The sequence below is a fragment of the Sapajus apella genome, unplaced genomic scaffold (genome assembly GCF_009761245.1).
Source record: "Sapajus apella isolate SASKATOON/1434 unplaced genomic scaffold, GSC_monkey_1.0 scaffold77, whole genome shotgun sequence".
NCBI classification, from domain to species: domain Eukaryota; kingdom Metazoa; phylum Chordata; class Mammalia; order Primates; family Cebidae; genus Sapajus; species Sapajus apella.
The window spans coordinates 7,513,734-7,524,986 of NW_022437017.1; the positions used below are offsets into that span (position 1 = coordinate 7,513,734).

General features: G+C 54.6%; 2 protein-coding genes across 3 annotated transcripts in view; one reads left to right on the forward strand and one right to left on the reverse strand.

The window, feature by feature from the left end:
- Window positions 1–1,411: 1,411 nt before the first annotated feature.
- On the reverse strand, window positions 1,412–5,571 carry MRPL54 (mitochondrial ribosomal protein L54). Its single transcript, XM_032252262.1, has 3 exons — window positions 5,386–5,571; window positions 3,117–3,282; window positions 1,412–1,609 (listed from the first exon to the last, which is right to left on the reverse strand). The coding sequence occupies exons 1-3, from the start codon at window positions 5,501–5,503 to the stop codon at window positions 1,477–1,479; spliced, it is 417 nt and encodes a 138-aa protein (XP_032108153.1). The 5' UTR covers window positions 5,504–5,571; the 3' UTR covers window positions 1,412–1,476.
- Window positions 5,572–6,729: 1,158 nt separating this feature from the next.
- Window positions 6,730–11,253, forward strand: part of APBA3 (amyloid beta precursor protein binding family A member 3) — a 10,695-nt gene continuing 6,171 nt past the window's right edge. The window contains exons 1-3 of one of the 2 annotated variants that reach the window (XM_032252263.1): window positions 6,730–6,886; window positions 8,114–8,726; window positions 8,815–8,854. In XM_032252263.1, the coding sequence (XP_032108154.1) occupies window positions 8,151–8,726; window positions 8,815–8,854 (616 nt within the window). In that variant the 5' untranslated portion in view covers window positions 6,730–6,886; window positions 8,114–8,150. Of the gene's footprint in view, window positions 6,902–8,113; window positions 8,727–8,814; window positions 8,855–11,253 lie in introns of both variants that reach the window. The other variant, XM_032252264.1, reaches the window with a different exon arrangement.

The following is an 11,253-nucleotide window of genomic DNA, read 5'->3' on the forward strand; positions in this document are numbered from 1 at the left end:
CCTTGGGGTTCTTCAGGATGGGGGGTCTATGAGGAGATCCACCCCCACCAAGAGGCCCTATCACACCCTGCCCCGCCTCCACCAACTGGTGGGCTCCAGCCCTCGGGATCCCGCCCCACTGGTCCCTCATCACAGCCGGGCAGGGCAGAAGCTGGGACTGCAGGGAGTCCTGTCCTCACTCCTGCTGTGGGTCAGGGTCAGGGTGGGGGTCAGGGTGAGGTGCCGAAAGCAGACCCCAGAGGGTGGACTGGGGGCGGAGGTTGAGACCTGGGCTCCAGTGGAGTGGACAAGAGGGCTTGGGGTGGGGAAGGAAGGCCCAGGCTCCTGGCCTCCAGGGATAGCCACGCTGTGACTGTGGCAGGAAGTAAGAGGTGATTCTGATTCTACTTGCTGTGCTGCTGGGGGACATTGGCCAGGAGCCCTGTGGCTACCCTGCCCATGAGTGCCACCCCCTGGGGAATCCAAGGACCCTGAGATAGAGTCACATGTCTGAAAATGGAAGCACCTGGATCCAGCCACACCTGAAGCCATACACCTACCCCGGGACATCGCCTTTTTTTTTTTTTTTTTTTTTTGAGACTGAGGCTTTGTCGCCCGGGCTGGAGTGCAGCAGCACCATCTTGGCGCACTGCAGCCTCCGCCTCCCCAGTTCAAGCGATTCTCCTGCCTCAGCGTCTGGAGTAGCTGGGACCACAGGCACGCCAACACCACAGCCAGCTAATACTGGTATTTTTCTTAGTAGAGATGGGGTTTCACCATGTTGGCCAGGCTAGTCTCGATCTCTTGACCTCATGATCTGCCCACCTTGGCCTCCCAAAGTGCTGGGATGACAGACGTGAGCCACCGCGCCCGGCCGGCATCTGTTCTTGAAGCTCACAAAACCTCTTTTCTGACTGACGGCTTTTGTTAGGTTTGAGTCCCTTGCAACTGAGAGGCTTAGCTAGGACCCCCCCATCACCCTTCAACTTGAGAGTCAGAGCTGGGGCCTCATGGGTGGTGTCAGGAATTCCAGGAGTTGGGGAGAGAGGCCCACCAAGAGCTGGAGGTACAGGGGACCTGTGGCCACCCTGCCACTGGCTGGGGTGGAGGCTGGGATCCCTGGGGTCTGAGGGGCCCACCTCCCGTGGGGCTGATGTCAGACAATAGCCAAGGGGGACCAAGGTGTACCCAGAGGTCTTTATTGCCCTCTATGGCCCTGGTCCAGCCCCACTATGGGGTCACAGGGAAACCAGGCTGGGGAGCCGCCTTTTGTCACACAAAAGTCAACGTTCTCTCAGAGAATGGCAAGTCCTCGGGGCCAAGGTCAGGGTGCCGGGGTTGGGGTCAGAGGTCCGGGGTCCAGGGTCCAGGATAGGGGGTCCGGAGTCCGGGGTCAGGGGTCCGGTGTCGGGGCCGGGGTTAGGGATCCGGGGTCGGGGGTCGGGGGTCCGGGGTCTGGGGTCGGGCGTCCGGGGTCGGGGGTCTGGGCACGCCGCGCTAGAATTTCTTGTTCTTGCTCAGCCGGTTGTGGCGCCAGATGTTGTGTTTGCGCAGCAGCCGCCAGTACTCCCGGCTCTCGGGGTCCAGCTCCTCCAGTTTCTTCGGGGGGCCCACGTTCATCTCGAACAGCCTGACAGGGGCGCGGGCAGGAGTCAGAGCTACACGGCAACCCCCTGGGCTCCCTGGCGTCCTGGGCACCTCAGGCAGAGGCGGCGACAGGGCTGGGTCCCAGTCCCACTGCTTGGCTCCGTGATGTCAGGCTGGTCCCTCCCCGACACTGGGCTGGGTGGGTCCCTGTCCTTGCTGCAACGGAGCCAACCCCATCCCAACGGCATCAGTGCCAAGCCCCGTCCCGCCTCCAGCGCTGCCCACACGATGCCAGCTGCCCCCACGTGCTCAGCCTTCCTGACCCTCCACAGCCTTCAGATCAGCTTGCGGCCAGAGCAGAGCCCTCCCCGCAGCCCACAGGCCCTGCCCTCGCCTCCGCCCTCTCTCCCGATCCTCACTGTGCTCCAGCCACACAGGTCTCCCTGCTGTTCCTCCAGCACCCCAGGGGCGGTCCTGCCCCAGGGCCTTTGCACGGGCTGGGCCCTCTGCCTGGAAAGCCCCTTCCACCTACTCACATGTCTTTGCTTCTGTGTCTCCTCCCCCAGACCTCAGAGGAGAGCAGCCAAACGCCCCCGCTCTGTCACTCATCCTCCTGCCCCCTTCCCCGGAGTGTCACCACCGAAGCTGCCTGACTTCCTGCTTCCTGTCCGCCTCCCCAGCAGGCTCCGCCGGGTGCAGACTTTGGCCTATTTCGAGTCCTTCCATGTCCCTGAAGCCTAGAACAGGGCCTGATATGGAGTCCGTGCTCAGTAAGTATTTGCAGGCCGGGCACGGTGGCTCACGCCTGTAATCCCAGCACTTTGGGAGGCTGAGGCCGGTGGATCACCTGAGGTCAGGAGTTCGAGACCAGCCTGACCAACACGGTGAAACCCTGTCTCTACTAAACACAAAATCAGCCAGGCGTGGTGGCGCATGGTGGTGACAGAGCGAGACTCCATCTCAAAAAAAAAATTTTTTTTTAAGTATTTACTAAAGAAAAAAGAGCATATATTTATTTAGAGACGGAGTTTCATGCTTGTCACCCAGGCTAGAGTGCAATGGCACAATCTCAGCTCACCACAACCTCCGCCTCCGGGGTTCATGCAATTCTCCTGCCTCAGCCTCCCAAGTAGCTGGGATTACCGGCGCGTGCCACCACATCCAGCTAATTCTGTATTTTCAGTAGAGATGGGGTGTCACCATGTTGGTCAGGCTGGTCTCAAACTCCTGACCTCAGGTGATCTGCTACCTCAGCCTCCCGAAGTGCTGGGATTACAGGCGCAAGCCACCGCACCCAGCCAAAATGAGCATCATTTTAGGTACTTGACAAGCGTTCTAATCTCATGAATCCCTCACAGCCCTCGGATGGAGGGATGGGTTCCATCACCCCCTGTTAAAGATGGGACCACCCAGGCGCAGAGCCCTGAAGCCAGGATGGGCAGGTGTCACTATTAGGCTCCTGGCTGGAGTGGGGATTCACCTCTCCCGGAAGGGGTCCTCCTGGGGCAGAGGAAGGGTCAGTGCAGGATGACACAGCCTGGCCCGCTCACCATTCAGGGTACTCAGCATTCTGTTTCAGGGGTACATCCTGCCCTTCCTTGTAGATGTTGACGCCCATGGCATACGTGGTGAGCTGGATGGGATCTGTGCACACCTCGGGGTCCTTGAGGGCATCACTGGCCACTGCACCCTTTCCCGATTTGCCCATCTTCACAGCTGTGAGGACGAGAGGGAGAGTCATTTCAACCTAGCCCCACCTTTGGAAAGCCAACCTCCCTCCCAGAGCTCCCTGTCCCTGTCTCAGCTGGCCTCAGCCACTGGCTGGACTCTGCTACACTCAAATTTTTTTTTTTTTTTTTGAGACAGAGTTTCAGTCTTGTTGCCCAGGCTGGAGTGCAATGGCGTGATCTTGGCTCACCGCAACCTCCACCTCCCAGGTTCAAGCGATTCTCCTGCCTCAGCCTCCTGAGTAGCTGGGAGTATAGGCGTGCGCCACCACACGTGGCTAATTTTGTATTGTTAGTAGAGATGGGGTTTCACCATGTTGGTCAGGCTGGTCTCGAACTCCGGACCTCAGGTGATCAGCCTGCCTTGGCCTCCTGAAGTGCTGGGATTACAGGCGTGAGCAACCGTGCTGGCTCAAAACTTTTTTTTTTAAAGACAAGAGGATCTCAGCCAGGCACAGTAGTTCACGCCTGTAATCCCCGCACTCTGGTAGGCCAAGGTGGGCGGATCGCCTGAGGTCGGGAGTTCGAGACCAGCCTGGTCAACATGGTAAAATCTCATCTCTATTAAAAATACAAAAAAAAAAAAAAAACTTAGCTGGGTATGGTGGTGCATGCCTGTGATCCCAGCTACTTGGGAGGCTGAGGCAGGAAAATTGTTTGAACCCAGGAGGCAGAGGTTGCGGTGGGCAGCACTGCACTCCAGCCTGGGTGACAGAGCAAGATTCTGTCTCAAAAAAAATTTTTTTTAAACTTTAAAAATTTAAAAATAGCTAGGTGCAGTGGCTCACACCTGTAATCCCAGCACTCTGGGAGGCCGAGGTAGGCAGATCATGAGGTCAAAAGATCGAGACCATCCTGGTCAACATGGTGAAACCCTGTCTCTACTAAAATACAGAAATTAGTGGGGCATGGTGGCACGTGTTGGTAGTCCCAGCTACTCGGGAGGCTGAGGCAGCAGAATTGCTTGAACCCAGGAGGCAGAGGTTGCAGTGAGCCAAGATAGCGCCACTGCACTCCAGCCTGGCGCCTGGCGACAGAGCAAAACTGTCGCAAAAAAATAAAAAATAAAAAAATTTAAAAAATAAAAAACAAAGGGTCTCGCTCTGTCACCCAGGCTGGAGTACAGGAGCACAATCATGGCACACTGCAGCCTCAAACTCCCAGGCTCAAGCAATCCTCCTGTCTCAGCCTCCCAAGTAGCTGGGACCACAGGTGTGCGCCACCACGCCTGATTTATTTTTTATACAAACAGGGTCCTGCTAAGTTGCCCAGGCTGGTCTCAAACTCCTGGGTTCAAGTGATGGATCCTCCCTCCTCGGCCTCCCAAAGTGCTGGAAATAAAGGTGTGAACCTCCCTACCTGGCCTCAAAATCACTTTAAGTAGAATTTGGACACAGCATTAAACAACACTGATGCCCGAAATGACCAAGTCATTCCCTTTAAGTTATATTTTGGTTGCTTCTGTTTATCTCACTGAGAAAGTCTCCACTGGCTGTTATGTGACTGTGTTTAAGGCTGAACATTTGCCAATTTCCCCAGTTCAATAGAGGAAATCAGGCGAGGCTGTATCCAGCTGAAACTTAATAACCTTGTTTTGTTCTTGCTGAAGTGGCTAAGACTTAAATGGGCTCCACGGTTTCCTTGAATTTTCGGTAACGGCTTGACCAAGGTCACCCAGCGATTTGGAGAAAGTCAGAGAAACAGGACTGGAACCCAAATTCATGAACTCCCCAGCCTCCCTGCAAAGCCCTTCCAACCCGCGCCTGCGCAGTGAAACGCTTGGGGGGGGGTCTACGTAACCGATATCCTCCTCCCAGGCCGATCCGCCCCACGCTGGCGCCTGCGCATTGAGTCCATTGGCTAAGGTATCTGAAACAGACGCCCGCGCTCAAAGCGGCGTTGGGTCCCTCAAACTGCGCCTGCGCTTGTAGCCTGGTAGCCGTCTCTCTCTCTCTCTCTCTCTCTCTCTCTCTCTCTCTCTCTCGCTCTCTCTGCGCGTGCGCATTAAGTCTAGCGCCACCTCCACAACCAGCGCCTGCGCACTGCCAATTCTTCAGTGTACTCACCGACCCTATCGCTTAACCCAGCTCACCCGGTTTCTTGGCATAATCCCGGACCAGGAGTCTTCCAGGAGCGGCGGGCTCTAGGAACTCCCGAGCCCCCCAGCCGGCCCACGTCCGGGTTGCCCCGAAAAGGTGTCTGGTCGCCATGACGTATTGCAGGCAGCTTGCACGTGCACGTTTCCGAGAGATGTCAGTGGCCCAAGGGGTGCTTGGGGGTTGTAGGCCCCGTGGAGGTGTCTGGGAAATGTAGTCTCCCGAGCTTTCATACTCTACGGGGGTTTCTTTAGACTTTTGTTGACATAACCAGTTGCTGTAGGAGAAGACGTTCAAGGTAGATTTCATTGACTTCTTGTCCTCCTTCAATTACCTAACATTTACTAAAAATATCACACTTTATATGTTCCTGATTCCAGCCAATGAGTAAGGCCCTTTACTCCCGCAGTAGGGCTGGAGTCTAATCATTGTTAGTTTTTATAACATATATATATATATATATATATATATATATATATATATATTTTTTTTTTTTTTTGGGACGGAGTTTCGTTTTTGTTACCCAGGCTGGAGTGCAATGGCGCGATCTCGGCTCACCGCAACCTCCGCCTCCTGGGTTCAGGCAATTCTCCTGCCTCAGCCTCCTGAGTAGCTGGGATTACAGGCACGCGCCACCATGCCCAACTAATTTTTTGTATTTTTAGTAGAGACGGGGTTTCACCATGTTGACCAGGATGGTCTCGATCTCTTGACCTCGTGATCCACCCGCCTCGGCCTCCCAAAGTGCTGGGATTACAGGCTTGAGCCACCGCGCCCGGCCAACATATTTTTAACATTATTATATATTGCATATGTATATTCTTTTCCAGTCCTACTGCTAAATCCTTAACCCGCTTGATCTAATTTAATCCTCACAATTAGGAGGTAGGTACTATTTTATCCCCAGCTAATAATAGTGAGGAAACCGAGGCTCCAGGAGGCAAAGGTCTCAAGCCGAACCCAAGTCCAGGGTGCATCAATCTGTCGCCCAGCTGTGAGCCAAACCGGAAGTCCGTCTTCAACAGAGTCTCCACGCCACTTCCGGTGCCTCAAGGTCCCAAGGAAACCACCGCTCACACTTCTTTAATATTTCCCAACCCCACTTCTCTCCATCTGCCCTCCTTTGGAATAATGAACACAGCCCCAGTAGCCAGGCAGTGATTATTAACGATATTTTGCAGAAGAAACGGGTCCTGGGGCCAGGCCGGGCTGTCCGCGGGCAGGGAAGCCTGGGATTCGAACCCTGGGCTCCGACACCTGCCGTAGTCCCAGCGCCCCCGCGTGGCGAGGCTGACTGGGAGAACTACATTTCCCAGCAGGCCTCGCGAGGCCGCGCATGCTCAGTGGGCCAGGGCGCTTCGCGCATAGAGGAGCCGGCGCCGGGACCGGAATCCTAGAGCTGCGGCTTCTGGGGGCGCGGCCCGGGCTATGCCGGGGCAGTCCTGGGGGCGCGGGGTCCTGGAGGCCGCACGGGGTGAGGCGGCCCCGGTTTGGGAAGTGAGTGTCCTCGAGGTGCAGAGCGGGGTCTGAGTCGGCGTCAGAGGTCGGGGGTCTGAGGGCGGACTGGAATATGGGATTGGGGCTGGGTCCTGAAGTCGGGGTCTGAATCTGGGGTAGCGGTGGAAGTTTGGAGACTGGGGTCCGCTTTATGGCATCTTGGGTCTCTGGTGTTAATTCCAGGGTCCTGGGTCTAAAGCTCTGGATGGGGCTATTGGGGGTTGAGGTCGTGGGACTGGGGTCTTGGGGACCTGCCTCTGACGAGTCTGTAGAGTCAGGGTGTGAGGTCTGGGTCTCCAGCCTGGGTTCCGCGTCTGGAGGGAGGAGGACTTGCAAGAATCAGGGCGGGAGTGAACAGACTCCATTAGTTGGGAGAGGTCTCGGGTGAGAGCGACAGGGGCTCGGGAAGCCCCTGCCTCACACCTCCCCATTCTGTACCTCAGCTTCTTGTCTGTAAAATGGGAATCCGAACTTCCTTGCAAGGGTTGGTGAGGATTAGATTATGTGTCCTGTATGAAGAGTACCCAGCTAGGGCCTAGCAACGGATAGGCACCCAGGAAACCTCAAGTTTTTTGTTTTGGGGAAATATATATATATATTTTTTTGACACGGAGTCTTGTTCTGTTGCCCAGGCTGGAGTGCAGTGGTTCAATCTCAGCTCACTACAACCTCTGCCTCCTGGGTTTAAGTGATTCTCCTGTCTCAGCCTCCAAGTAACTGGGACTACAGGTGTGCCCTAACACACCTGGCTAATTTTTTGCATTTTTAGTACAGACAGGGTTTCACCATGTGGGCCAGCCTGGTTTCGAACTCCTGACCTCGTGATCCACCCACCTAAGCCTCCCAAAGTGCCGGGATGACAGGCGTAAGCTACCGTGCCCAGTCTTTGGGTTTTTTTTTTTTTTTTTTTTTTTTTTGAGATAGAGTTTCAGTCTGTTGCCCAGGCTGGAGTGCAGTCACACAATCAAGGCTTACTGCAGCCTCCCCCTACTCTGGCTCAGGTGATCCTCCCACCTCAGCCTCCCAAGTAGCTGGGACTTCAGGCATGCACCACCACCCCTAGCTAATTTTTGTGATTTGTGTAGAGATAGGGTCTTGCTATGTTGCCCAGGCTGATCCCGAACTCGTGAGTTCAGTCTGCCTTCCTTGGCCTCCCAAAATGCTGGGATTACAGGCAGGAGCCACTGTACTTGGGCAAAACTTCAGTGCTGACCCTCTCTCTTTCAGCTGCCTGAAGATGCCAGCCTAAGCCTGGAGTCCAGGCATGGACTTCCCCACGATCTCCCAATCCCCTTCGGGGCCTCCAGCCATGGACTTGGAGGAGGCCAGGGACATTCTTGTGCCCTCTGAGGACCTCAGCCCTGACAGCCGGTGGGATCCGGTGCCAAGAGGCCCCGGCAGCCTGAGTCAGATGGAACTTGATGAGTCAAGCATTCAGGAGCTGGTGCAGCAGTTGGAAGCTCTGCCGGGTGATCTGGTGGGCCCGTCCCCAGACGGAGCCCCCTGCCCCCTACACATTGCCACAGGCCACGGTCTGGCCTCCCAGGAGATCGCTGATGCCCATGGGCTCCTGTCTGCAGAGGCGGGCCGGGATGACCTGCTGGGCCTCTTGCACTTTGAGGAATGCCCGCCTTCCCTGCCTGGTCCTGAAGAGCCTCTACAGCCTGTCCCCCGACTGTTGCAGCCCCCTGAGGACCCAGAGGAGGATCCTGATCCCCCAGAATGGGTGGAGGGGGCCTCTGCTGAGCAGGGAGGCAGCAGGAGCTCAAGCAGTTCCCCGGAATCCTGGCTGGAGACAGTGCCTCTAGTCGCACCTGAAGAGCCACCTGCTGGTGCCCAGGTAGTGCCCACCCCACCCTCCAAGTGTCCTGGACTGCTTGGAGCCAAGCAGGGTGACTCAGTCCTGCCCCTCCTCTGTCTTCTTCCAGAGCCCCGAGACCCTGGCTTCCTACCCTGCCCCTCAGGAGGGTGAGTGTCCTGCCCACCCTGGCCTCAGGCACCTAGGGCTCCCAGACAGCCAGAATCCATCAAAAGTTTGCCAGTAAGGACGAGGTTCTCAAAAGGCTCTAGAGGGGTTTCGAGCACATGCCAGCTAGCCAGGGGGAGGAGAGCCAGCCGTGACAACGGGTAAAGTGAGGAGGGGACTGTGGGCAGCTTTGGTCACTGGTCACGCTCAGTTCCAGAGCCGGGCACGGCAGACTGTACTCGAGGGCCAGACCCAGCTCGGTGCCTGCTCTCGGAGGTTTCCAGCTAAAGATGGTTTTTGCTTTTTTTTTTTTTTTTGGTGATTTCTGTTATCCAGGCTGGAATGCAGTGGTTGGATCTCAGCTCACTGCAGCCTCTATCTCCAGGTTCAAGCCATCCTCCCACCTCAGTTTCCTGAATAGCCGAGACTACAGGTGCGTGCCACCACGCCCAGCTAATTTTATTTTGTATATTTGGGTAGAGACGGGGTTTTACCATGTTGTCCAAGCTGATTTTGAACTCCTGAGCTCGAGCTATCTGCCTGCCTGGGCCTCCCAAAATGCTGGGATTACAGGTGTGAACCACCACGCTGGATGGCCTTGGCTTTTTTTTTTTTTTTTTGAGATAGAGACTCACTTTGTCGCCCAGGCTGGAGTGCAGAGATGTGATCTCGGCTTACTGCAACCTCCATCTGCTGGGTTCAAGCAACTCCCCTGCTTCAGCCTCCCGAGTACCGAGTAGCCGGGACCATAGGCGTGTGCCGCCATGTCCAGATAATATATTTTTTTTTTTTTGTATTTTTAGTAGAGACAGGGTTTCACCATGTTAGCTGGGATGGTCTTGATCTCCTGACCTCATGATCCGCCTGCCTCGGCCTCCCAAAGTGCTGGGATTACAGGTACCCTGCCTGGACTTTTTAATGGATTTCTTTATTTAGTTGAAAGAAGAATATTACTTCTTGACATGTGAAAATGATATCGTAGGATGGATATGGAGGCTCATACCTGCAATCCCAGCCCTTTGGGAGGCTGAGGTGGGAGGATCGCTTGAGCCCAGGAGTTGAAGACCAGCCTGGGCAACATAGCAAGAACCCATCTCTATAAAAAATGTTTAAAGCTAGCCAGGCATGGCAGTGCATGCCTGTAGACCCAGCTACTCAGGAGGCTGAGGCGGGAGAATCTCTTGAGCCCAGGAGGTTGAGACTGAGGTGAGCTGAGATCACGCCACTGCACTCCAGCCGGGGTGACAGATTGAGGCTCTGTCTGAAAAAAAAAAAGGAAAAAAAGAAAAAAAAAATGCAGTTGAAATTTCAGTACGCATAAATAAAGTTTTATTGGTACAAATCATGCTTGGCCATTCATGAGTGGTCCATGGCTGCCCTGCTGTTAGAATGGCAGAGCTGAGCAGCTGCAGCAGAGACCTCGTCACCTCCAAGGCTGAAAATATTTACTCTTTGGCCTTTTATAGAAAATGTTTGCCAATCCCTGCCCTAAAATCATGGGAAGAACAATTTCTGGCCCTCTGGAATGTTCTAGACTTTCCTAAGGTTATAGGTCAGATAGTAAGTTCTGGCTGGGCAGGGTGGCTCATCTCTGTGATCTCTATTCTTTGGAAAGTGATAGTTGGAGAGCTGTTCTCAGGAGTTGGAGACCAGCCTGGGCAACACAGCGAAACCCTGTCTCTACAAAAATAAAACCCCCCAAAAATTAGCCAGGTGTGTGGCATGGGTCTGTAATTCCAGCTACTTGGGAGGCTGAGGCGGGAGGATCACTTGAGGCCACAGTGAGCCAAGATAGTGCCACTGCACTCCAGCCTGGGTGACACAGTGAGACCGTGTCTCAAAAAAAAAAAAAAAGTCCGTCTGTGGTTGTGGAGAGAACTGGTGTGAACCTATAGCTCTAAGAAGGTTCTGGAATCATGAGCAGAGCCGTGATACCTAGGGAGTTCCAGGGCTTGGCGTTTTGTCTGTGTTTCTAGGTTAAAGGAATCCAGGCAGATGAGAATGCTCAGAATTGGTGAATAGAGCCATCTGGTTCTGCTGAGACTGGAGAATTCTGGAACCATGGAGGAAGTGGTTGTCTAGTGCTCTAGAGTACCTGGGCAGAGTATCCAATTATAGTGTCATCAGAAAGTTCTAGATGGAACTATAAATAGAACGCGAGCCATATGTGATTTAAATTTTTATCCACATTAAAATGTTTAAAAACAGGTTGGGCGCGTGGCTTATGCCTGTAATCCCAGCACTTTGGGAGGCCGAGGCGGGTGGATCACAAGGTCAGGAGATTGAGACCACCTTGGCCAACATGGTGAAACCCCATCTCTACTAAAAATACAAAAAAAAATTAGCTGGGCGTTGTGGCATGTGCCTGTAGTCCCAGCTGCTTGGGAGGCTGAGGCAGGAG

Bases quoted from the DNA above. Each gene is read 5' to 3' on its own strand.
- MRPL54 (XM_032252262.1), bottom strand. From the start codon at position 5,503: ATGGCGACCAGACACCTTTTCGGGGCAACCCGGACGTGGGCCGGCTGG. The intron at 3,283-5,385 runs GTGAGCTGGGTT...TCGTCCTCACAG, and splicing joins GGATTATGCCAAGAAACCGG to CTGTGAAGATGGGCAAATCG. The intron at 1,610-3,116 runs GTGAGCGGGCCA...CGCCCCTGTCAG, and splicing joins AATGCTGAGTACCCTGAATG to GCTGTTCGAGATGAACGTGG.